The following is a 23,700-nucleotide window of genomic DNA, read 5'->3' as shown; positions in this document are numbered from 1 at the left end:
GGCTTCAGGGGTGGGCTCAGAAAACAGACAGGGTCAAGAGACATTTGAGAGCCTGGAATGACCGAGAGAAGGTTGGTGGGCGTGTCGCCTGTGAGGTCCTTGCCTTTGGCGGTCTGTGGTGCTACTGGGACTAGAGTGTGCGTGGAGTGGGGGTGGTGTGGCTCTGCCTGGGGAGGAACGGCCAGGAGAGCACCCTGGAGTAGGGAGCCAAGGGAAAGATGTTCCAGAGGAGGAAGCCGGCCGGGGCAGAGGCTGTCAGAGGCCCAGGGGAGTCAGGAAGGGCTGTCCCACATGGTGGAAGAGGACAGTTTGACCCGGTCCCATCAGGAGGCCATGAAAGCTGGAGGAGGGATGAGGAGTGTGGAGGACCAGGACTGGGGACAGCGAGTGCTGAAGCTGAGGTCTGCTTGTTGTCCCCCATCTGCTCTTCTCCAGCAGCGTCCTGTCAGACAACTAACTGCCCCAGACTTAAGTAGGGCTGAGTCAAGAGGGGCACTGGAGACCCCCTGTGGGATGGGGGCAGCTTCCTCTCCTCCCTCCTGTTCTCTCTGCTTCCTGTGCTGTGCCAGGTGTGCTGGACAGTGTCCAGGGGCAGCAGGCCCCACCCCCACTTCCTTTAGTGGCTTTCATTGACCTCACTGCACCCTCCTCCTTCAGGCCAGAGGGGGTGGATGGGCTGTCTGGGGTGGGGACACTGAGGGAGGTCTGTGGGGCCCGCACCTTCAGTCTGGTGGACATCTGGTACCCTCGAGGCTTCTCTGTCTCTCCGCCTGGCCAGATGATCTTCCTGTCATTAGGGATCACCTGGGGGTGGGAGTATGAGATGGAGGGTGGCCACGCAGGGGTCTTGGCCCCAGGACCCTAAGGCCCCAGCCCCCACCCCCTCATGACCCCCACCTACGTGGGTGCCATTGTAGATGCCCACTTGCACCAGCTTGCGGTTCTGCAGGTTCATGATGCTGTAGTTGGCGAACTTCCGGTCCCCATCCTCATTGAACTCCACGCGACCAGTCACCCCGTCCGCATACTTGGAAGACATCAGCACTCTAGGAGAGGAAGCATAGCTGAGGCTTCTCAGAGATGCTCCTTCTCCTGTTCCTCCCTGCTCCTTCTCCCTGCTCCTTCCCCCTGCTCCTTCTCCCTGCTCCTTCTCCTGCCTGCTGAGCAGCTCGGGCTTTTCCCTTGTCCCAGTCCCAAGAACGGAAAGATCAGCAGATGCCAGACCCTGGACACTGTGGTATCTGCCTGCACCAGATGGACGGTGTGGCTCATGACAGCTGAGTGGTTTCTGGGTGCCAGACCCTGCTTTCAAGGGCTTTCTGTGGGTTAAGACATTGTCCTCACAGCCATCCTGTCTTACAGAGATGAGGCAGAAGCTCAGAAGGATGCCTGCCCTCTTTTCAGCAAGTGAAGGAGAGGTTGAGCCGGCTGTCCTGTCTGGCTGGACACCAGGCTGTCCTGTCTGGCTGTGTGTGCTCGTGTGCATTGTACCCATCGGGCCACATCACTGAATCTGTATGCACACGTGATCCCTATGTAGGGTGCACCCCATGCATGTGCTTGTGTCACGTGTGTGTCATGTGCCTGAGTCTGTGTGCACACATGGTTCTGTGTATGTGTGTCGTGTGTGTGCACACGTGCTGCCTACATCTGTACTTATGTGGGCGTTGTGGATGGTGGCTCTGCACATGCTACTCAGTGGTTGGGGATCTGGGGGTGAGCTGGCATGGCATGGTGTCCAGGCGTGCTGTGAGCTAACTCCTGCCACACTGCAGATGTTCACTTGGGTCTCTGGGCCTTGGCCAGCCCTGGCTGTCTAAGGCCTGTGTGCTGTTCTTGGGCTGCTTGTCTGGCCTCCTGGGTCCCTGGAAGCTTTCAGTCCCCATCTGCATCAAGAGCCTCCTCCCAAAGGCTGCCACCCACACAGGGAGAGGGGTGCTGTTTCAGGGTGGGCTGCAGTGTGGAAAGTAGGGGCGGGGGCAGTGGAGCCAGTCCCCACTCCAGTGACAGCCCAGGTACTGGTGTCAGTGTTGAGAAGGCAGATGATTGTGCCATTAGATGTGGTGGTGCTGGGGGTGTGGGGGGAAAGGAGAGAAGTAACAGTGTCCAGAGGATGTTGGCAGCAGGCTCCACTGCAGTACCCCTGAGAGCGGCGCCGCCTACCTCCTGGAAGCGACCCCACCCACCTCCCCGAGAGTGCCCCCACCCATCTCTTGAGGAGCGCTCCCCCAGCTCCCTAAGAGCGGCCCCGCCTAGTCCTGAGAGCTGCTCCGCTCAGCTCTGGAGAGTGGCCCCGCCCACCTCCCCAAGAGCGGCCCCGCCCAGTCCTGAGAGCTGCTCCGTCCAGCTCTGGAGAGTGGCCCCGCCCACCTTCCCAAGAGCGGCCCCGCCCAGTCCTGAGAGCGGCCCCGCCCATCTCTGGAGTGACCCCAACCACGTCCCCAAGAGCAGCCCCGCCCAGCTCCGGAGAGGCCCCGCCCACCTCTTGAAGAGCGGCCCGGTCTTCCAGATGTTGGTGTTGCCCACGCAGCCCCGCGGCGGGTCGGTGATGTTCTCCTTCTCGAGGAGCTCGTGCACGGCCTGGGCCACCACGCCCACGGCGTCGCTGATGTGGGCCGACTCGTTCTTGCCGTTGATGAGCTGCAGCCCGAGGATGCCTGGGCGAGCATGCGATTCAGAGCCCGTGGGGGCCTCCCCGTTCGGGGACCCCGCCAAGGCCCAGCACTCACCGTCCGGGGCGTAGCGCAGGGCGTTCCCCGAGATCTCGCGCTCCCCGACCAGCCACACGTACCCGGAGCCCGTCATGTTCAGCATCGCGGCTGCGCGGTATACAGTGGCAGCATCGTCCTCGCTGTGGGGCAGACGGGGGTGACGGGCCAGGACTCCAGCACTCCCACCGCGGCGCTCCGCAGGCCCAGGTCCTCCTTCTCTGGAGCAGGGACCTGCCCAGCCCCCAGCCCCTCCTAGAGCGAAGCCTGCAGACCCCGCAGAGGCGCTGTGGCCCAGAACCCAGGAGCCTCTCAGGCCTCCGTTGCTGGCCCTTACCTTGGGGGAGCAGGGATGGGGTTAGATGCTGGTCCTTACCTTGGGGGAGCAGGGATGGGGTTAGATACCTGGCTTATGGGACTGACTTCCTTCTTGTGGCCTGCACCTGTGCTGCCCAGCACGCCCTTCCCTCCACCTCAGAAGGCCCTGATGGGGTCCCAGGACGGTAATGGATCACCATTGATCACTTGCTGGCCAGATACCAGGCACTGCTCGAAGTGTTTTACGGGGATTATCTTGTTTAACTTTCACAATATCTCTGTGTCCCGAGGGGAAGCGGAGGCACACCGGACACACAAGAGTTGGTAAGTGGCAGAGTCAGGACCCAAGCTCCTAAGACCTCCTAGACAGGCCACACCCCTCTGGTCCTCTATGTTCAAACATGTGAAATGAGGGGTTGGGGGGCTCTCTGGGTTGGCGAGATACTGGTGGATCCAGCGTCCTGGGGACGGCCAGAGATGAGAGGCGGCTTTCCCCCTGGGGTCTGCACAAGCAGCTGCCTTCGCCCAGCCACGCAGGCCTGGGGCCTGTGGGAGGACAGAGCCCAGGCAGGCCTCACCTTGCAGGCATGTGTGGTCTTGAGCTCTGCCAGTGTGCTTGCAGGTGGGACCCTGTGGACAGTGGAGCAAGGGACCTGGTCCTCTGGGGCTGGGGCCTCTCTGGTTATGACTAGGACCTGGAGGCCTGGTGGGACTCTGGAGGCCTTTGGGGGGGTCTTCCCTCACCCCCATCTGTCTAACCTTTCTCTGCAGGGCCTGACCTGTCTCCAGGTGGGCCTGGACTACCCCTGACACTTTGCTTCTCCAGACATGGGCAGCAGGGTTGGGTGGATTGCCTGAGGGTTGGGTAATTTTCACAATGCTTGACTCTGGAAACCAAGGTGGTCCTCCCCTCCTTGAGGAGGGTTCTGCCCCCAATTTTCTCGAGAATAAGCCCACAAAGAAATGCAGCCCTTCAGTGTTTGCTCTACATGACGATGCTATTGGAAGTCAGTGACACAAAACAGAGGTGCTCCCAGTAGCACTGGCCCAGTGCCCCAAATGAGAGCATCTAGCAGAGGCTCCGCACACTGAACACAGCACAGCTTGTCCAGCAAGACCCAACACCACACGTGTCATGGCGAAGCATGCCCGCTATCAAAGTGCCCACCAGGGCCTGACGGACAAGCCCGTCTTCTTGACGCAATTCAGGTCCATGACATGTGATGTGGTGGAAAGATTACGAGGAAAACAGTTGTAACCAAAAGCCTGATCTGTCCATCAAAACTCATCTGATCATTTTATGGAAATAGCTGATACCAATCAAGACAACTTCAGGAAAATGAAAAGTTTTGGAAACAAATTATCTGCACGCTATGGAAAATTGTCACAAATTAAGATTGGCATCATGTCTCTCTGCAAAACACCCTCAACAACCTTCACTAAGGAGGAGCCAAAATATGACAGGCTGAAGGTCTGAGGTCAAGAAGGCCTGTGCCTGCCGCTGCCCAGGGCTTGCCTCTCTGCACTCCTGGGAGATGGGCATGCTGGGTGGGCCAGTCGGCCTCTGCTGTGGGACTCTGGCCTCCGCTCCAAGGAGCTCAGCATGTGTGAGGAGGGTCCTTTCCAGCCCTGACAGTCCAGAGCCATTGCTCTGAAGTATTTTGAGGCCAGGCGCAGTTACTCATTCCTGTAATCCCAGCACTTTGGGAGGCTGAGGCAGGCGGATCGCCTGAGGTCAGGAATTCCAGACCAGCCTGACCAACATGGAGAAACCCCGTTTCTACAAAAACAAAAAAATTAGCTGGGGTGGTGGCACATGCCTGTAATCCCAGCTACTCGGGAGGCTGTGGCAGGAGAATCGGTTGAACCTGGGAGGTGGAGGTTGCATTGAGCCAAGATCGCGCCACTGCACCCCAGCCTGGGTGACAGAGTGAGACTCCGTCTTAAAAAAAAAAAAAAGTTGTTGGAGCTAGGGCCGGTGGCTGATGGCTGTCATCCCAGCCCTTTGAGAGGCCGAGGTGGGTGGATCACTTGAGGCCAGGAGTTCAAGACCAGCCTGGCCAACATGGCGAAACCCAGTCTCTACTAAAAATACAAAACTTAGCCGGGCATGGTGGCCTGCACCTGTAATTCTAGCTACTTGGAAGGCTGAGGCACAAGAATCACTTGAACCTGGGAGGCCGAGGTTGCAGTGAGCTAAGATTGTGCCACTGTACTCCAGCCTGGGTGACAGAGCAAGACTCTGTCTCACACACACACACACAAAAAAAAAAAAAAAAGAAAAGAAAAAAAGAAGAAAAAAAAAGACCAGGGGCGGTGGCTCATGCCTGTAATGCCAGCACTTTGGGAGGCCGAGGCAGGTGGATCACCTGAGGTCAGGAGTTCAAGACCAGCCTGGCCAACATGGTGAAACCCCATCTCTACTAAAAATACAAAAATTAGCCGGGCATGATGGTGCACACCTGTAATTCCTGCTACTCAGGAGGCTGAGGCACGAGAATCGCTTGAACCCCAGGGGGCAGAGGTTGCAGTGAGCTGAGATCACGCCACCGCACTCCAGCCTGGGCAACAGAGCAAGACTCTATCTCCTCAAAAAAGAGAGTTATGTTGGTGGGTGTGTGGTTGATGTGTGCTGTGGTCAGTGTACGCATACGTGTGGGGTATGGCGTGCATGTAGCATGGGTGTATGGGTGTGCACATGGTGTGTGGTGCACATGTGTGTTGTGAAGTATGTGCATGTGTGCTGTGTGTACATGTATGTAGGTGTACACATATCAGTGGGTGTCTTTGTATGTGGTGTATATGGTGGTGTGTGTGCCTGTATCTGTATGTGTAGATGCATGTGTGTATGGTGTATGCATGGCACATGTGTGTACACATGTGGTGTGTATGTGGCATGTGTGCACATGTGTATGTGTTGTGTATGACCTGTAGATGATGGTGCATGTGTGCGTAGAGATGTATGTGTAGTGTGACTATGGTGTGTACATACATTTGTGCGTGTATGCATGGTACATGTGGTGTGTATATGGCATGTGCATACATGCGTATGTGTTGTGTGTAACCTGTACATGATTTTGCAAGTGTGAGTAGAGATGTATGAGTGGTGTGATGGTGTGTGTACATGCATTTGCGCACGTGTGTGTATGCTGTATGCATGGTACATGTGTGTATATGGCATGTGCATACATGTGTATGTGTTGTGTGTAACCTGTACATGATTCTGCAAGTGTGAGTAGAGATGTATGAGTGGTGTGATGGTGTGTGTACATGCATTTGCGCACGTGTGTGTATGGTGTATGCACGGTACATGTGGTGTGTATATGGCATGTGCATACATGCGTATGTGTTGTGTGTAACCTGTACATGATTCTGCAAGTGTGAGTAGAGATGTATGAGTGGTGTGATGGTGTGTGTACATGCATTTGCGCACGTGTGTGTATGGTGTATGCACGGTACATGTGGTGCATATATGGCATGTGCTACATGCGTATGTGTTGTGTGTAACCTGTACATGATTCTGCAAGTGTGAGTAGAGATGTATGAGTGGTGTGATGGTGTGTGTACATGCATTTGCACATGTGTGTGTATGGTGTGTGCATGGTACATGTGGTGTGTATGTGGCATGTGCATACATGCATATGTGTTGCGTATGACCTGTACATGATTCTGCATGTGTGGGTAGAGATGTACGCATGGTGTGACTATAGTGTGTGTACCTGCATTTGTGCACGTGTGTATGGTATGTGCATACACATGTGGTGTATGGTGTGTGCTCATGTGTGTGGATGTGTGGTGTCCACCTGGTTCCTGTGTGCACGCACCTGTCTGCCCTGACCATGTCCCTTTCCCTGGGCTGGCCTTTTTCTTAGGGCCATGTCTGGAAGCGTGGCCTTGACTCTGAGGCTGGCAACACAGGGTCAACCTGTGGGACCTCAGTGCATGGCTCAGGGGCTCATTGGCTGAGAAAAACCAGTGGAGAAAATGCCCCCTCCCCTCTCTGTGGGGACCTGGGCATGGTGGGGTTCTGTGGATTGGTTTTGTATGTGGTTTTCTCTCCCATGTCCTGTTGGTCACTCCAGTTAGAATGTAGCGATCAGGCAGGTCTAGCTTGATGTGAACTTGTCTATTGCTGAAGTGGCCAACAGTGGAACAGGTATGTTTTAGGGCAATCGATTCCTTGAGTTGACCCATCTTGGATGAAGAAATCTTCCACTTCCCAGCCAGCTGTCTGTCCATTTGTTCACCTGCCCATCCATCCTTTTACCCCATCACAGCCACAGAATCTCTCTCAAGCTCTGTGATGAGTGAGGGAAATGTAAACAATTCAGAAAATAACAGAAGAGGCCACAAGTGGCCGAGCACGGTGGCTCACTCCTGTAATCCCAGCACTTTGGGAGGCCGAGGAGGGCAGATCATGAGGTCAGGAGATTGAGGCCATCCTGGCTGACATGGTGAAACCCCGTCTCTACTAAAAATACAAAAAAGTAGCCGGGCATGGCGGCAGGGGCCTGTAGTCCCAGCTACTTGGGAGGCTGAGGCAGGAGAATGGCGTGAACCCGGGAGGTGGAGCTTGCAATGAGCCGAGATTGAGCCACTGCACTCCAGCCTGGGTGACAGAGTGAGACTCCGTCTCAAAGAAAAAAAAAAAAAAGAAGAGGCCACAAGTTCGAGACCAGTCTGGCCAACATGGTGAAACCCGTCTCTACTAAAAATACAAAAATTAGCCGGGTGTGGTGGCTTGTGCCTGTAGTCCCAGCTACTCGGGAGGCTGAGGCAGGAGAATCGCTTGAACCCAGGAGGCAGAGGTTGCAGTGAGCTGAGATTGTACTACTGCACTCCAGCTTGGGAGACAGAGCAAGACTCCCTCTCAAAACAACGAAAAAGAAAATTAACTCCTGAGAGTCTGGCGGGGCTTTCTCTAAGAGGGGCTTTTTCTGGGCGGGGCTTTCCCTGGGTGGGGCTTTCACTGGATGGCATGTTTCTGCGCGGGGCCTTCCCTGGGTGGGGCTTTCTCTGAGTGGGGCGTTCTCTAAGTGGGACTTTCCCTGGGTGAAGCTTTCCCTGGGCGGGGCTTTCCCTGGGCTGGGCTTTTTTCTGGGCAGAGTTTTCCCTGGGCGGGTCTTTTTCTGGGCTGGGCTTTCCCTGGGCTGGGCTTTTTTTCTGGGCGGGGCTTTCCCTGGGCGGAGCTTTTATCTGGCCAGAGCTTTTCCTGGGCGGGTCTTTTTTTCTGGGCGGGGATTTCCCTGGGCTGGTCTTTTTTCTGGGCGGAGCTTTACCTGGGCTCGTCTTTTTTCAGGGCAGGGCTTTCCCCGGGCGCGACTTTTTTCTGGGCGGGACTTTTTTCTGGGCGGGGCTTTCCCTGGGCGGGTCTTTTTTCTGCGCAGGGCTTCCCTGGGCGCGACTTTTTTCTGGGCGGGGCTTTCCCTGGGCGGGTCTTTTTTCTGCGCAGGGCTTCCCTGGGCGCGACTTTTTTCTGGGCGGGGCTTTCCCTGGGGAGGTCTTTTTTTCTGGACGGGTCTTTCCCTGGGCGGGTCTTTTTTATGGGCGGGGCTTTCCCTGGGCGGGACTTTTTCTGGGCGGGTCTTTTTTCTGGGCTGGGATTTCCCTGGGTGGGGCTTGTATCTGGGCAGAGCTTTTCCTGGGCGGGTCTTTTTTTCTGGGCGGGGCTTTCCCTGGTCGATCTTTTCTCTGGGCAGGGCTTTCCCTGGACTGGTCTTTTTTCTGGGCAGAGCTTTCCCTGGGCTGGTCTTTTTTCTGCACGGGGGTTTCCCTGGGTGGGCTTTTTATCTGGGCGGAGCTTTCCCTCGGCAGGTCTTTTTTCTGGGCGGGACTTTCCCTGGGCGGGCTTTTATCTGGGCGGAGCTTTCCCTTGGTGGGGCTTTCCCTGGACGGGTCTTTATTCTGGGCAGGGCTTTCCCTGGGCGGGTCTTTTTTCTGGGCTGGGCTTTCCCTGGGCGGGTCTTTTTTCTGGGCTGGGCTTTCCCTGGGCGGGTCTTTTTCTGGGCGGGGCTTTCCCTGGGCGGGCTTTTATCTGGGCGGAGCTTTCCCTGGGAGGGTCTTTTTTCTGGGTGGGGCTTTCCCTGGGCAGGTCTTTTTTCTGGGCGGGGCTTTCCCTGGGCGGGCTTTTATCTGGGCGGAGTTTTTCCTGGGTGGGGCTTTCCCTGGCAGGGTCTTTTTCTGGGCGGGGCTTTCTCTGGGCAGGTCTTTTTCTGGGTGGGGCTTTCCCTGGGCGGAGCTTTCCCTGGGCGGAGTTTTTCCTGGGTGGGGCTTTCCCTGGGAGGGTCTTTTTTTCTGGGCGCGGCTTTCCCTGGGCGGGGCTTTTATCTGGGCGGAGCTTTCCCTTGGCGGGTCTTTTTTTCTGGGCGGGGCTTTCCCTGGGCGGGGCATTCCTTCCTTGGGACCTGTGCATACCCCGACCTTGCCTGATCACATCTTTAAAAATCTTTTTTCCTGGAGCCCAGGCCAACCCTCCCTGGGGCCTACAGTTGGATGAGTGGAGTGGACAAGTGACTTATGAGCCTAAAGCCGAGTGCAGGGGGCGTAATGGGGGACGATTAGTGCCTTTTTATAGCAGCTGCAGGAGGAGCAGGCAAGGCCCCGTGAGCAGCTCTAAGCAACAACCCTGCCTTGGGCTGGGGAGATTCCTGCCTTCTAGCCCGAGGAGCCCTGGCTGGCCCCACCCTGCGTTCTGCCCTGGTGAGGGGGCTGCACCTGTCTCCGTGCCAGAGGGTCATTTGATGGACCGTGGAAATGGTGGTCTGCCCTGGGACTGAGAGTGTCGCCGGCTCTTTCCCATATGCAGGGCTGGAGGGCTGGGCTGTGTTCCTCTGGGTGTTTCACTGCTGTTTTGCTCTGCTCTGTTGGAGCCCAGCAGAGCTTTTAGGTCAGGGACAGTGGGGTTTTGGCTGTCCCATGGGGCGAGACTCCTCACCCTGCCCTTCCCCACTCTTGCTTTTCCTATTCCCAGTCACCCAGCCTTTCCCTTCCCAGAAGAACCTAGCCACTTGCAAATAAGGAGCTTTTTACAGTGGGCTCCTCCCCGAGGTTGCTCTGTGGCACCGGACCCTGTCCAGAGCAGCCTGATTTCCTGGGTACCTAACTGATTTCCCCTTAAGCTGCTGCTGCAGCTGTTGCAATCCTTCAGTTGGGAAATCTGGCCCTCTCCCTGCTGTGGGCCTTTTCGCCTGGCACACCTGCACATCACTTCCCTGGGCCTAGTCCCTGGCCCCAGGCCTGGGCCTTGTTTGCACAGGTTTGCCCCCTTGAGTTGCGGGGCTTCCCAAGGGCAGGGTCTCCTCCATCTCCCTCTCCCACAGCCCAGCTCAGGGCAGCAGCAGCATGTGACTGTGGAATGGGGAAGGGCCCAGGGATGGAGGGACAGATGGAGGGTGTCACATCAGCCATGCCGATAGGAGTGTGGGCGCGGGTGGGGGTGGGGGTGGCTGTCCTTGGTGAAGGTGCTTTGGAAGCTGAAGGTCACTGTGCCCAACAATGTCCCAGCTCTGGCTCAGATGGCAGGTACTTGGCCCAGGTACCATCCTGTGTGGAGTGTGTAGGGCCCTGCCCAGCCTCACCTGGCAGAAAGGATGATGACCCGGGCCTCCAGCTCTTTCGCCTCCATCAGCAGGGCCGTCACGTTCTTGGTCCCTGGGTCAAACTGCAGCACCTTCTCTGCCTGCGGTGTGAGCAAGAGTGTTAGCAGGCGGCTGGGGCAGGGAACATAGCGCCTCAGGGGTGAGAGTCGGGCCGGAGCCACTGGGAACCCCGAGGCAGCTTAGCTAGGGCTGCCATGGTCTGCGCCTGCCACCTGCGCCTCTGCCTGCCTTCCTCAGTCCTTGCCTGGCCTGGCCTCGCCTCTCCGGTCCTGTCCTGTCTTCAGCCTGCGCGCTCACCTGTGCTCGTTCTGTGCTCTCTCTGCTCTCTCTGGATCTCTCTCCACCTCACTCCTGTCCTCATCTTTGCACTGAGCATGCAAGCTGAAGTGGACCCAGACTCAGGAGGCGTGCAGCGGACGGGAAACAGAAAAGAGTTTTGGAATGCAACCAGGAAAAGAGATGGGGCTGACTTTTCCAAAACCATGGGAGGTCCTCTGAGGTCTGATTCCGCAGGCCCCTGCAGGAGCAGCCCGGCCCCGGCGAGTGGGTGGCCAGGCGGGCGGGCTCCCTCCCGGGTTCCACGAGGAAACCCTTGGGGTCTCGGAGATTCGCATGCACTTCCCGGAGAGCAGCTCCTCCTGCAGCCGCGCCTGCCTCGAGGGTGCAGGCTAGGGTCACGGCGGGTGGGCCTCAGGCACCCACGCCGCCACGCCTGCCCTCTCCTGCCTGCCCTCTCCTGCCTGCTGCCGGCTGCCTCTCCTCATTGCTTGGGCCTGCGGCTCGGCGGCTGGGCCAGACAGTGGCCCTAGTGGCCGAGGCGCCGAGGCCAGGGCTCCCTAGCCGTGGGTGGCGTGCACGTCCATGCATATATACCTTGGGTCCGCGCTTGTTGTCATAGGACAGTTGGTCGAGGTTTTCATAGTTCCTTTTTTTACTCTGATGAATAATGTGCACAGAGAAAATATGCAGACACAGAAGAAGATTATAAACGGTTGAAAATGACGGCGCTAAAGCAATCACACCACCTCCTCGGCACATCTGCAGACGGGCTCCTACCTGGAGCTCGCAAACACCGAGGCCCGGGGCGGGGCTGGGGGCCGGGGTGGAGCTAGGGGGTGAGGGTCGTGGGGGCGGGGCCATGGAGGCTCCCTGCCACGAAGCTGTGCTCTTGGAAACGGTCGCTCTCAGGAGAAAAGGAGGCCATGTCCGCGTCCACCGTTTGGAGGGAGCCCCACCTGCCACCCCCACCCTGCCGTGCACCTGCTGTGTGGCCCCAGCAGTGCCCACTCCAACCCGTGTCAGTCCTGAGTGGGAGGTGAGCAGCCCCCCGGGGCCTGTCCCCATGTCCCTCCCCCTCCCTCTCCTTGGTCTCCCTCTGCCGCTCAAGAGACCGAGGTGTCCTCACTAACTGGGGTGCCCATGCCCATCGGCTTGCATATGCGCCCAAGAGGGTGTGTGTGCATATGTGCGCCTGCAGGGGTGGCATGTGCCTGTGGGTGTCAGCATGGGAGGGTTAGTCCACAAAGGCCTGTGAAGCTTGGGGAAGAGCCAGATGGTCTGAGCACGCTTGTGTGTGTGCACATGTGCATGTGCATGTGTGTGCGTGCGTGTGTGCATGTGTGTGCGCGTGTGCATGTGTGTGCATGTGTGCGTGTGCATGTGTGTGCGTGTGTGTATGTGCGTGTGTGTGCATGTGTGTGCATGTGTATGCATGTGCATGTGTGTGTGCATGTGTGTGTGCTGGCCGGCGCAAGTGAGGGTGAGCATGCACGTGAGGAGCACACCTGAGCACGTGTCCAGGTGTGTGTGTGTGAGGCGCGCACCTGAGCGCGTGTCCAGGTGTGTGTGTGTGTGAGGAGCGCACCTGTGCGCATGTCCAGGTGTGTGTGTGTGAGGAGTGCACCTGAGCGCGTGTCCAGGTGTGTGTGTGTGAGCAGCGCACCTGAGCACGTGTCCAGGTGTGTGTGTGTGAGGAGCGCACCTGTGCGTGTGTCCAGGTGTGTGTGTGTGTGAGGAGCGCACCTGTGCGCGTGTCTAGGCGTGTGTGTGTGAGGAGCGCACCTGAGCGCGTGTCCAGGCGTGTGTGTGTGAGGAACGCACCTGAGCACGTGTCCAGGTGTGTGTGTGAGGAGCGCACCTGAGCACGTGTCCAGGCGTCTGTATGTGAGGAGCGCACCTGAGCGCGTGTCCAGGTGTGTATGTGAGGAGCGCACCTGAGCACGTGTCCAGGTGTGTGTGTGAGGAGCGCACCTGAGCACGTGTCCAGGCGTGTGTATGTGAGGAGCGCACCTGAGCGCGTGTCCAGGTGTGTATGTGAGGAGCGCACCTGAGCATGTGTCCAGGTGTGTGTGTGAGGAGCGCACCTGAGCACGTGTCCAGGCGTGTGTATGTGAGGAGCGCACCTGAGCGCGTGTCCAGGTGTGTGTGTGAGGAGCGCACCTGTGGGCGTGTCCAGGTGTGTGTGTGAGGAGCGCACCTGAGCGTGTGTCCAGGTGTGTGTGTGAGGAGTGCATCTGTGCGCGTGTCCAGGTGTGTGTGTGGTGCTGGAGCTGCATGGAGGCAAGCCTGAGCCTGTGGCCGGAGGTGTGGAGTGTGATGGGAATGTGTGCGTGCACCTGTGAGTGGAAGCAGGCGGTTGGGTGTGCAGGGGTGAGTGTGTGATGGGAGTCCGTGGCCGTGGGTGGGCACGCCAGAAGGTGAGGGGCCTGTCGGGCACTGGGGTGAGGGGCACTGTCTTGGGTGGGGCCCTCGGTGCTCATGCCCCTCCCCCCCAAGACTCAGCAGACCCCCCACGACAGTATTCCCAGGACCCTCTGGTCTGCCCCTGGCTTTACCCCCGACCCATGCCCTCTGGTCCCTCCCTGGGCCTGGGGTGCCTTGGGGGTGCCAGGTTGGCTCTAAGTTCGATGAAGCCAGCTCTGACACGAAACATGCTCCCAGCCACCCATAGGTCTGGCCCTCTTCAGCCTGGGCCTCCTCCCACTGCTTGATCAGGAGCTGGCCCAGGTGCTGAGCACCCAGGGCTCCGGGGGTCTGCAGCCGAGAACCAGCTCTGCCCCATACTGCAAATGGGAGTGGTAAGGAAGGGGGCAGGGGTCGCTTGGACCCCCCCAAATCCCAGCTCTGATCTCTCTGCAGCCCCACAGAGTGGACGCCTGGCTGTGTTGGGGGTCAGTGTGTCCTAGAACCAGGTGGCTAATTGATCTTGGTGAGGAGTGCGGAGGGAGCCCTGTGGTGGGGGCAAGGAGGGGAGTGGAGCCCACAGCGGCGGTCCAGGCTGGGGGGCAGGTGTCTGTGGATGGGGCTTTGCTGAGCCGTGAGGTGCAGAGCTTCAGGGGAGGCCACGCGGGGGAGGACAGGGAATGGGCCCAGCCAGGAGGGGACAGGCCTGCAGGGGCAGTATGTGGGGGCCGTGTACAGGGGAGACCTTGCCCAGAGGGAGGCTGCTGGGGACTCAGGACAGGGTGGGCGGGAAGGGTGACGAGTCCCAAGCCCGGCTGGGGCCTCCAGGGAGCGAGGGGCGTGGGCAGGAGGAGGGGACGAGGGCGCTGGGCAGCGCGGGGCAGGGGTGTTTGCGGAGCTCCAGGTGGTCTGGCCCTCGCCCCGCAGGGACTGACACGAAGGAGATTTCGACTAATGGCAAAAGCGAGTGAAATGAGCCGAGGACAGGCTGGGGCGGGCGCTCGCCAGACGTGGTGGTGCTGACCATGCACGATGGAAAGAAGAGGGTGTCACACACGGAGCCACAGACACAAGGCGGCCCGTCCTGCACCTCGGCTCCGCCAGGCGCCCGCCCGCGGCGCCGACCCTCACCTTGGACTCACGCTCCTCCAGCAGCGTCTCCAGGCGCTTCTGAGCCGCCCGGCCCTCGTGGTCGTCGCTGACCAGCAGGATGATGTGGTTCCAGCTGTAGACACGCATCATCTCAAACCACACGCTCGACTGGTGGGAGTAGGGCGGCACGGTGCGCAGGAAGCTCAGGTGGATGCTCTGTGGGAGGCGGGCGCACGGCGGGCTGAGGCGGACCCGTGGGGAGCCGCCCTCCCACCCACCTCCCACTGCTGGAACACCCGCCGGAGGCTGGGAACCCCCTTCCTCCCACCCCTGTCCCCACCCCGCTGGAGACACTTTCTAGACCCTGAGACCCCCTTCCTCTCACCCCTGTCCCCACCCCCATGGGAACACTTTCTAGACCCTGGAACCCCCTTCCTCTCACCCCTGTTCCCATCCCCCTGGGGACACTTTCTAGACCTTGGGACCCCCTTCCTCTCACCCCTGTCCCCACCCCCATGGGAACACTTTCTAGACCCTGGGACTCCCTTCCTCTCACCCATTCCCACACCCCTGGGACATTTTCTACACACTGGGACCCCCTTCCTCTCACCCCTGTTCCCATCCCCCTGGGGACACTTTCTAGACCCTGGGACCCCCTTCCTCTCACCCCTGTCCCCACCCCCATGGGAACACTTTCTAGACCCTGGAACCCCCTTCCTCTCACCCCTGTTCCCATCCCCCTGGGGACACTTTCTAGACCTTGGGACCCCCTTCCTCTCACCCCTGTCCCCACCCCCATGGGAACACTTTCTAGACCCTGAGACTCCCTTCCTCTCACCCATTCCCACACCCCTGGGACATTTTCTACACACTGGGACCCCCTTCCTCTCACCCCTGTCCCCACCCCCGTGGAAACACTTTCTAGACCCTGGAACCCCCTTCCTCTCACCCCTGTTCCCATCCCCCTGGGGACACTTTCTAGACCCTGGGACCCCCTTCCTCTCACCCCTGTCCCCACCCCCATGGAAACACTTTCTAGACCCTGGAACCCCTTCCTCTCACCCCTGTTCCCATCCCCCTGGGGACACTTTCTAGACCTTGGGACCCCCTTCCTCTCACCCCTGTCCCCACCCCCATGGGAACACTTTCTAGACCCTGGGACTCCCTTCCTCTCACCCATTCCCACACCCCTGGGACATTTTCTACACACTGGGACCCCCTTCCTCTCACCCCTGTCCCCACCCCCATGGGAACACTTTCTAGACCCTGAGACTCCCTTCCTCTCACCCATTCCCACACCCCTGGGACATTTTCTACACACTGGGACCCCCTTCCTCTCACCCCTGTTCCCATCCCCCTGGGGACACTTTCTAGACCCTGGGACCCCCTTCCTCTCACCCCTGTCCCCACCCCCATGGAAACACTTTCTAGACCCTGGAACCCCCTTCCTCTCACCCCTGTTCCCATCCCCCTGGGGACACTTTCTAGACCTTGGGACCCCCTTCCTCTCACCCCTGTCCCCACCCCCATGGGAACACTTTCTAGACCCTGGGACTCCCTTCTTCTCACCCATTCCCACACCCCTGGGACATTTTCTACACACTGGGACCCCCTTCCTCTCACCCCTGTTCCCATCCCCGTGGGGACACTTTCTAGACCCTGGGACCCCCTTCCTCTCACCCCTGTCCCCACCCCCATGGAAACACTTTCTAGACCCTGGAACCCCTTCCTCTCACCCCTGTTCCCATCCCCCTGGGGACACTTTCTAGACCTTGGGACCCCCTTCCTCTCACCCCTGTCCCCACCCCCATGGAAACACTTTCTAGACCCTGGAACCCCCTTCCTCTCACCCCTGTTCCCATCCCCCTGGGGACACTTTCTAGACCCTGGAACCCCCTTCCTCTCACCCCTGTCCCCACCCCCATGGGAACACTTTCTAGACCTGGGACTCCCTTCCTCTCACCCGTTCCCATGCCCCTGGGACACTTTCTAGACCCTGGGACCCCCTTCCTCTCACCCCTGTTCCCACCCCCGTGGGGACACTTTCTAGACCCTGGGACCCCCTTCCTCTCATCCCTGTTCCCACCCCCCTGGGGACACTTTCTAGACCCCGGGACCCCCTTCCTCTCACTCCTGCCCCCACCCCCCTGGGGACACTTTCTAGACCCTGGGACCCCCTCCTGTCTCCCACCCCTGTCCCTACCACCCTGGGGACACTTTCTAGACCCTGGGACCCCCTTCTTCTCACCCCGTCCCCACCCTCCTGGGGACACTTTCTAGACCCTGGGACCCCCTTCCTCTCACCGCTGTCCCCACCCTCATGGGAACACTTTCTAGACTCTGGGACCCCCTTCCTCTCACCCCTGTTCCCACCCGCCTGGGGACACTTTCTAGACCCTGGGACCCCCTTCCTCTCACCCCTGTCCCCAACCCCCTGGGGACACTTTCTAGACCCTGGGACCCCCTTCCTCTCACCGCTGTCCCCACCCTCATGGGAACACTTTCTAGACTCTGGGACCCCCTTCCTCTCACCCCTGTTCCCACGCCCCTGGGGACACTTTCTAGATCCCGGGACCCCCTTCCTCCCACCCCTGTTCCCACCCGCCTGGGGACACTTTCTAGACCCTGGGACCCCCTTCCTCTCGCTCCTGTTCCCACCTGCCTGGGGACACTTTCTAGACCCTGGGACCCCCTTCCTCTCACCCCTGTCCCCAACCCCCTGGGGACACTTTCTAGACCCTGGGACCCCCTTCTTTTTCCCACCCGTGTCCCTACCACCCTGGGGACACTTTTTTTTTGTTTGTTTTTAAACAGAGTCTCGCACTGTCACCCAGGCTGGAGTGCAGTGGTGCGATCTGGGCTCACTGCAAGCTCCGCCTCCTGGGTTCACACCATTTTCCTGCCTCAGCCTCCCAAGTAGCTGGGACTACAGGTGCCCACCACCACGCCCGGCTCATTTTTTTGTATTTTTAGTAGAGACGGGGTTTCACCGTATTAGCCAGGATGGTCTCAATCTCCTGACCTCGCGATCCGCCCGCCTCGGCCTCCCAAAGTGCTGGGATTACAGGCATGAGCCACCGCGCCCGGCCAACCTGGGGACACTTTCTAGACCTTGGGACCCCTCCTTTTTCCCAACCCTGTCCCTACCACCCTGGGGACACTTTTTAGACCCTGGGAACCTCTCTTTCTCCCACCCCAGCCTCTCCTCCCACATATAATCTCGGAAATGGAGGAGGTTTGGTGTTGGCCCCATAGCACCCTGAGGGACGTGGGTTTCTGTGGAATTGTTCCTGGGGTGAGCTCACCCCCCTCCCCTGCAGCCCGCCACCTTTGGACAAGCTGAGCTCAGGAAGTTCTTGATGACACATAGCGCCTCGAAGATCCCCTTGGGGCTGCCCACAGAGTCCTCCCAAATTTAAACAACTCTATGTAGGAAGAAGAATTTACTCTTGGGGCTAAAGGCTTCATCTCCCCACCTCCCAAATTTAAACAACTCTATGTATGAAGAAGAATTCACTCTTGGGGTTAAAGGCCTCATCTCCCCAGGCGAGAGCGTGGTGCTTGCTTTTCCTGGCCGCGAGCTGCCACAGAGTGCCGTGGCACGGCCGGGAGTGGAGCAGGCTCTGCCCCCTCTGCCTCGGTTCTCTGTGTCTGTCCAGGTGAGCCCTGGTTCCTTCAGTGTCCCTGTGGAACCTTACTGATCTTGTGGTCCTCTGAGGCCTCCAGGTTATTTTTCACCTGCTCCCTCCTTGTGGCCTGGGGCAGTGCCTTGGGGTGCAAAAATGTCCCCTGCCTCTGTCTATCCACCTGGTGACGTGGCTGCAAGGCAGGCTGTGCTCGAGGTTTTGGACTAGCTCTGACCTGGCCTTGCCGGTTCATATTTTGGGCACAGGTTGGTTGTAGTGTAGAGACTGTGGTAAGGCCAGGGTGCAGCTATGAGGTGTGCCCCCTCCCTTTGGCCTGCTCTGGGCTGGGGGCACGTGCTGGGCTGGACCTGCCCTGGGGCATCCTTTTCCCCCGCCTTTCATTTGAGCCACTGGCTGCTTTCCTGGGTAAGGCCATCTTCTCTCCTTCACATGTGAGGAAATTGGTGCCCAGACAGGTGAAGGAGGTCGTGCCTGAGGGCACAGGAATGAGACCCCCACCTTCCCACGGCCAGGGGTGAAGTCACCTGGGAGGAGCAGTTTGGGTGCTGAGGGGGCATGCCAGGGCTTTCAGAGCCTCAGGAAGGTGGCTGTTCCAGCCTCTGTCTCAGCTCCTGCCTCTGGGGCCTTTCATCCTCCCAGAAGAGCCTGGGCCTGGCTGGGGCGACCCCTGTGCTTTAAGGCAGTGTTACCGAGGACTGTGGACTCTGGGCAGGAGGAATTTGGAGAATATGGGGGACCCGGAAGCCTGGCTGCACAGCCCAGCCCTCTGGCTCCTCAGCGCTGGCACCAAACTGGATGTTCCCTGCCAAGTGGCCCTGCAGGTCTGTCTGCCAGTAGCCCCAGGTTGGTCAGCCTCTCAGTGCCCAGTTTGCATCCTGGGTAGACGGAGGGCAGTGTGACCTAGAGCAAGCCCCCATGGCTCTCTGGCTTGGAGATTCCTGCAAAACTGACTGGATGACCTCTCCCCTCTTCCAGCTGCTGTTCCAGGATTGGACAGACGCCCTCCTCATAGCCTGTGGGCCAGGAGGGTCTGCAGGAGGCTAAGCCAAGCTGCCCTCAGCCCTAGAGGCTGGAAGCCCCCAGGCCAGCGCCCCCCACCCTGAGCTGCAACCGCAGACATTGCTCTCCACCCATGCCTGCAGTGGGAAAGGCTGGCCCCACCACCCTGGCTGCGTGCACACCCCTTTCCTCCTGGAGCAACCCCCAGCTCTCCAAACTCCCCTTCAAAGTCCACCTGTCTAGAAAGCCTCCCAGCCATCCCTTCTCCTAGCCCACGGGCCCTCTCGTCCTGAGGGGGTGTCACTGGTGCCTGTGCCAGTGAGTGTGTGTGACTTTGTGTGAATCCGTGGGTGTGTCAGTGTGCATGTGTGGGGAGGGTGAACATAGCAGTGTAGCGTGCGGGTGCTGTATGAATGTGTGAGTGTGTGATGTGTGAGTGTGTGATGTGTGAGTGTGTGATGTGTGAGTGTGTGAGACGTGCCCCCTCCCTTTGGCCTGCTCTGGGCTGGGGGCATGTGCTGGGCTCCATGTGAGCCCTCCATGTGCAAGAGAGTGTGTATTGCGTGCGTAAGAGCACGTGAGTGTGCATGTGACAGTGTTTGCAGATGTGTGAGTTGGACACGTGAGAGCGTGCGGACGTGCATGAATGTTGGGGAGCTGTGTGGCTGTGAGTTTGTGGCATGTGAGTTCCATGTGAGCGGGTCGGCCCGCTGCTCCTGGAGTGGCCAGGCTGCGCCCTGGGGCTGAGGGCCGGCAGGCCTGGTCTGGCAGTCAGGCTTACCTTGTCCGAGTAGATGGACATGCGGGTGGTCAGCCCCAGCACGGGGATGCGGTAGAAGCCGGCTGTGTAGGAGACAGGGGTGGGAGTGAAGTGGTCGTTGGGGGTAGGTGGATGGCTAACTAGGATGGCGTAGACCTGTGGACACAGGAGACATGGTCAGCTTGAGCCAGGGGTGAGCCAGGCACTGGGCTAGAGGCTGAGATCTGGAAGCAGCAGGGGCTGAACCCAGCAGGCTAAGGGGGGCTGGGGGCACGATTTGGGTACATGCTACATGTCCAGGCCCAGATGCACACATGCCCACAGGGTGGGGGAGGGAGACCCCATTGTCATCCTCTATCAGCCAATAGCAGAGGGGCAGAGGCGGAGCAGGGGCTGAGGGGACACAGGGGAGGGCAGATCCCACCCGCACCTCCCCTCACTCCTCTCACACTGCTGACCAGGGCCCTGCAGGCTCTGTGCTCTTCAAGGGCCAGGTGAAGGCCTGCCCTTGGGATGTCCCGGGGGCCCTGAGCACGGGACGCACCCAGGGTGGACTGGGGAGGATGGCTGGCCCTGCATCATGATGGCTTTGATGCTCAGAACCCACCCGTCCTTCCTGATGGGCCAGGGGTGGGGCCAGCCCACACCCCGAGACAGGGCGGGCAGCTCCGAAGGCTGGTACCGGACTTCAGGGGGAAGCAGCTAGGAGCTGCCAAAGAGGCTGAGGTCCCTTTCGCTGGTGTCTCCAGGGCCAGAGCCTGCAATGGGCTCCGTCTGAACAACACCCAGCCCTTACTTTGAGTGCTGGCCTCATCCTCAAGGAAGGGAAGGGAGGCATTGGGGGTGCAGCCCAGCCTTCCTACCCATGACCAAGGCCCCATGGGGCAGATCTAAAGCCAGTGGCTCAGCCCCCTGGAGCTGACACCTTCCTTCTCTCCCCAGCCTCCCAAGGCAGGGAGGCAGGCAGCTGGGGGTCCACACCACCTTCACACAACAAGGACCTGCGTCTGTCCCCAACTCTGCCTGTACCTCTTAGAGCTTCGGCGAATGGGGGCGGGGTGCACTGCATGGCCCCACGTGGCAGGACAGTACCTGGCCAGGGGGTGTGTTCTGTGAGTGGTAGCTGCAGGCATTGCCTTTGCTGCAGAGGCCATGCCCACAGACAGACAGCAACATGGGCGTGAGTTGAAGCAATTCCCCAGGAATGGCCCCTCCTGGATTTCCCGAGTCCACCTTCCGTGTCCCTCCCCAGTCCCAGATGGAATATGTGACCGCAGCCACTGGCTACAAATGCATCCCCCCAGTCCCATCCCGTGGTGTCCTGGGCTGGGGCACGGGGGTGGCTTGTGAAGTGGGGAGGGAGGATTTCTGAGAAAACTCTGGTGTGGGCCCTGAGGCTGCAGCTGTTTGAAGTGGTTCTCCCTCCCCCAGGTCTTGCCTCCAGCCTGCACCCAGAGGTGCCTGGCAAAGACCTGTAGGTCCGTGTGTGACCATGCAGGTGTTCACGCGTGTGCTAGGATATGGTTATATGCATCACATGCCCTGGCATGTCTGTTTGTGTACATGCGTGTGAATGACTGGAACCATGTGTGTAAATGTGCATGTTTGCACATGCCTCTGGGAATGCATGCCAAGCCGTGTGTGGCACATGAGCAGGTGTCCATGGATCTGCATGTGTGCAAGTGAGCATATGAAATTGACTATGTGATGCTGAGGTGCATGAGTGTGTGCTAATGTAACATTTGGTGTGTGTGTGAGCATGTGTGTCCACAGATGTGGTGTGTCCACCAGGTAGGCACGTGTGAGCGGTGCTAGGCTGGATGTCTGTCCTGCCTCTTACATAAAGGGCTGCATTGCAGATCCTTGCAGCCTCATTGGAATTCAGCATGCGCTCGGCCCAGGGGCGGACAGCTCCGACAGGCAAAATCCCAGGAGCCACGTCCTCCCCCGCAGTGCTGGCTGCCGACAGCTCCCATGCCCTGACGCCTCTCGCGTGTGCACCCCAACTCCCACCCCCACAAAGCGCCCTGCTGTGGCACCTGAGCCATTTCCCTTTCCAGGCGGACCCATGGGTGGGGGGAAGGGAAGAAAAAAGGGCAGGAGAACCTGGAAGCAGAAACAAAGATGGCCCCAGGCCTCGTCCTGTTTAAAGCTCTGCAGGGCCGGCATGTAGCTGGACAGGCACTTCTGCCCTCATACCCGGAATGCCCACCCCCACACTGACACACTCCAGCCCCACGTCTACACACACCAGTCAGGGCCTGGAGCCCCAGGTACCCTCTGAGGACCAGCCAAGGTGGCAGGTGACTGGTCTCAGGCCAAGATAGGGGAGCCAGCAGACCCTGGTGTTTGGTTCCTAGTGAGACGAGGCCTCCCGGAAGCAGCCAGCTGACTCCGGGGTGGTGTCTTACAGGGAGGAAGGGGGCACGGAAAGGATGGAATGAAACTGGGGGTGTGGGGTTGCAGGATGGAGGAGGGGGGAGGTGGGTGGAGGAGGGGGGTGGTGGGTGGCGGAGGTGGGGGAGGGCACCTGGCTGGAGATGAGGTCCTCGCACACCGACAGAGCCATCTGGATGGCGTTGGGCTTGTGCGTGACGGACGTGGCATTGAGCTGAATCTTCCAGGAGCCATGCCGCTTGTTGGCCTGGTTCACGGCCTCGCGGAACATCTGCTCGTGCTTCCGCGTGCTCAGCACCGCGCCAATGTTGACGATCTTGGGGTCGCACGCGGCACGGGCGACGGAGCAGGAGAACAGCAGGGCGAGCGTCAGCAGGCGCATGGTGCTCATGGGCTCCGGCCGCGGGCCTGGCTCTGCGCGGCGCGAACGCGGGGCCCTCGGCGCATCCCCCGCGGGGCTTCCGGGCCGTCCTGCGCTCGCCCGGCCCCGCGGGCTGCGGACGCCACGTCTCCCCCGGAGCGGCGGTCCCGGGACGTCGGCCGAGGGAAGGGGCGCGGGAGCGCGCGCAGGGGCTCCGGGCTCAGCCCCACGCGGCCGGCGCTGTCCGCGGTGCTGAAGCGGGGCCGGGCACAGCTCCGAGCGCCCGGCTTGGAAAGGGCCCGGCGGCGGCGGCTCCGCGGACGGCGCTGGTTCCGGACGCTGAGACGACTGCAGCAGCTGCAGAAATGCGAGCGGGGCCAACGTCTCCTGCCCCTCCCGCCGCCCCCGCTTCCCAACACGGAGGCGAAGGGGGCGCCTCCCGCGCCAGAGCGTGCGCCTGCGTTCGCGTGAGCGTGTGTCGGAGCGCGCGTGAGCCGGGGAGCGCGCGTGTGCGTGTGAGCGCGTGCCTGGAGGGGTCCTGGGACAGGGGCCTGTGCTGTCGGGGAGCTGCAGGGAACTCAGTTTGGAAACATTAGAGAGGTCCGTGTCACCGCGTGCAGCCCGCACCCTTGCGTGCCTTTTAATATGACCGAACGCGTCTGCCTGCTTGTACGTGTGTGTGCGCGCAAGAGTCGTCACCCACAGTCAGCGATATTTCGGTCCTGACTCTTGCAGACTGGAGCTCCAGAGGGGTGGGGGAGGCCCTAAGCCATGCCTCTGGGGGGCGCTCCCCTCAAGGTTCCCCTCCCCACACGTTCAGAAATGAGGAGAGGCCCCATTTGCGTGGCCATGTAACTTGGGACCCCCCTCCTCGGGCTAAGAGGAATAGGGAGGGTGACCGTGGCTGCCGCATGTGTTCAGCCAGGCCTTCCGCGAGAGCGTGGAAACTGGACCCGCACTGACTGGGGCTGAGGTCGGACACGAGGAATCACTGGAGCCCCGCGAGGTGTGTTCGGGGCCAGCCGTTTCACACCCTCAGCTTCCGCTCCTCTCTCCGTCTCCAGCCCCCTCGCAATGCGCTCCCAGCGCCCCCTTTTCCAGAGCCTTACCCTTCCCTCTGGCCCACACCACCCTGTCT

General features: G+C 59.9%; 1 protein-coding gene across 6 annotated transcripts in view; it reads right to left on the bottom strand.

Moving 5' to 3' along the window:
• Nucleotides 1-22,964, bottom strand: part of GRIN1 (glutamate ionotropic receptor NMDA type subunit 1) — a 32,103-nt gene extending 9,139 nt beyond the window's left edge. For 5 of the 6 annotated variants that reach the window (XM_024252346.3, XM_063714567.1, XM_024252351.3 and 2 more), the window contains exons 1-8: nucleotides 22,335-22,964; nucleotides 19,826-19,960; nucleotides 14,438-14,614; nucleotides 10,604-10,704; nucleotides 2,730-2,851; nucleotides 2,483-2,657; nucleotides 902-1,046; nucleotides 721-804 (exon numbers count right to left, since the gene is read on the bottom strand). In XM_024252346.3, the coding sequence (XP_024108114.1) occupies nucleotides 721-804; nucleotides 902-1,046; nucleotides 2,483-2,657; nucleotides 2,730-2,851; nucleotides 10,604-10,704; nucleotides 14,438-14,614; nucleotides 19,826-19,960; nucleotides 22,335-22,592 (1,197 nt within the window). In that variant the 5' untranslated portion in view covers nucleotides 22,593-22,964. The remainder of the gene's footprint in view (nucleotides 1-720; nucleotides 805-901; nucleotides 1,047-2,482; nucleotides 2,658-2,729; nucleotides 2,852-10,603; nucleotides 10,705-14,437; nucleotides 14,615-19,825; nucleotides 19,961-22,334) is intronic. The other variant, XM_054521259.2, reaches the window with a different exon arrangement.
• Nucleotides 22,965-23,700: the final 736 nt, after the last annotated feature.

This window comes from Pongo abelii, chromosome 13 (genome assembly GCF_028885655.2).
Source record: "Pongo abelii isolate AG06213 chromosome 13, NHGRI_mPonAbe1-v2.0_pri, whole genome shotgun sequence".
NCBI lineage: Eukaryota > Metazoa > Chordata > Mammalia > Primates > Hominidae > Pongo > Pongo abelii.
Note: the sequence above shows the minus strand (reverse complement) of the source record. Positions and strands in the feature narration are given on the sequence as shown.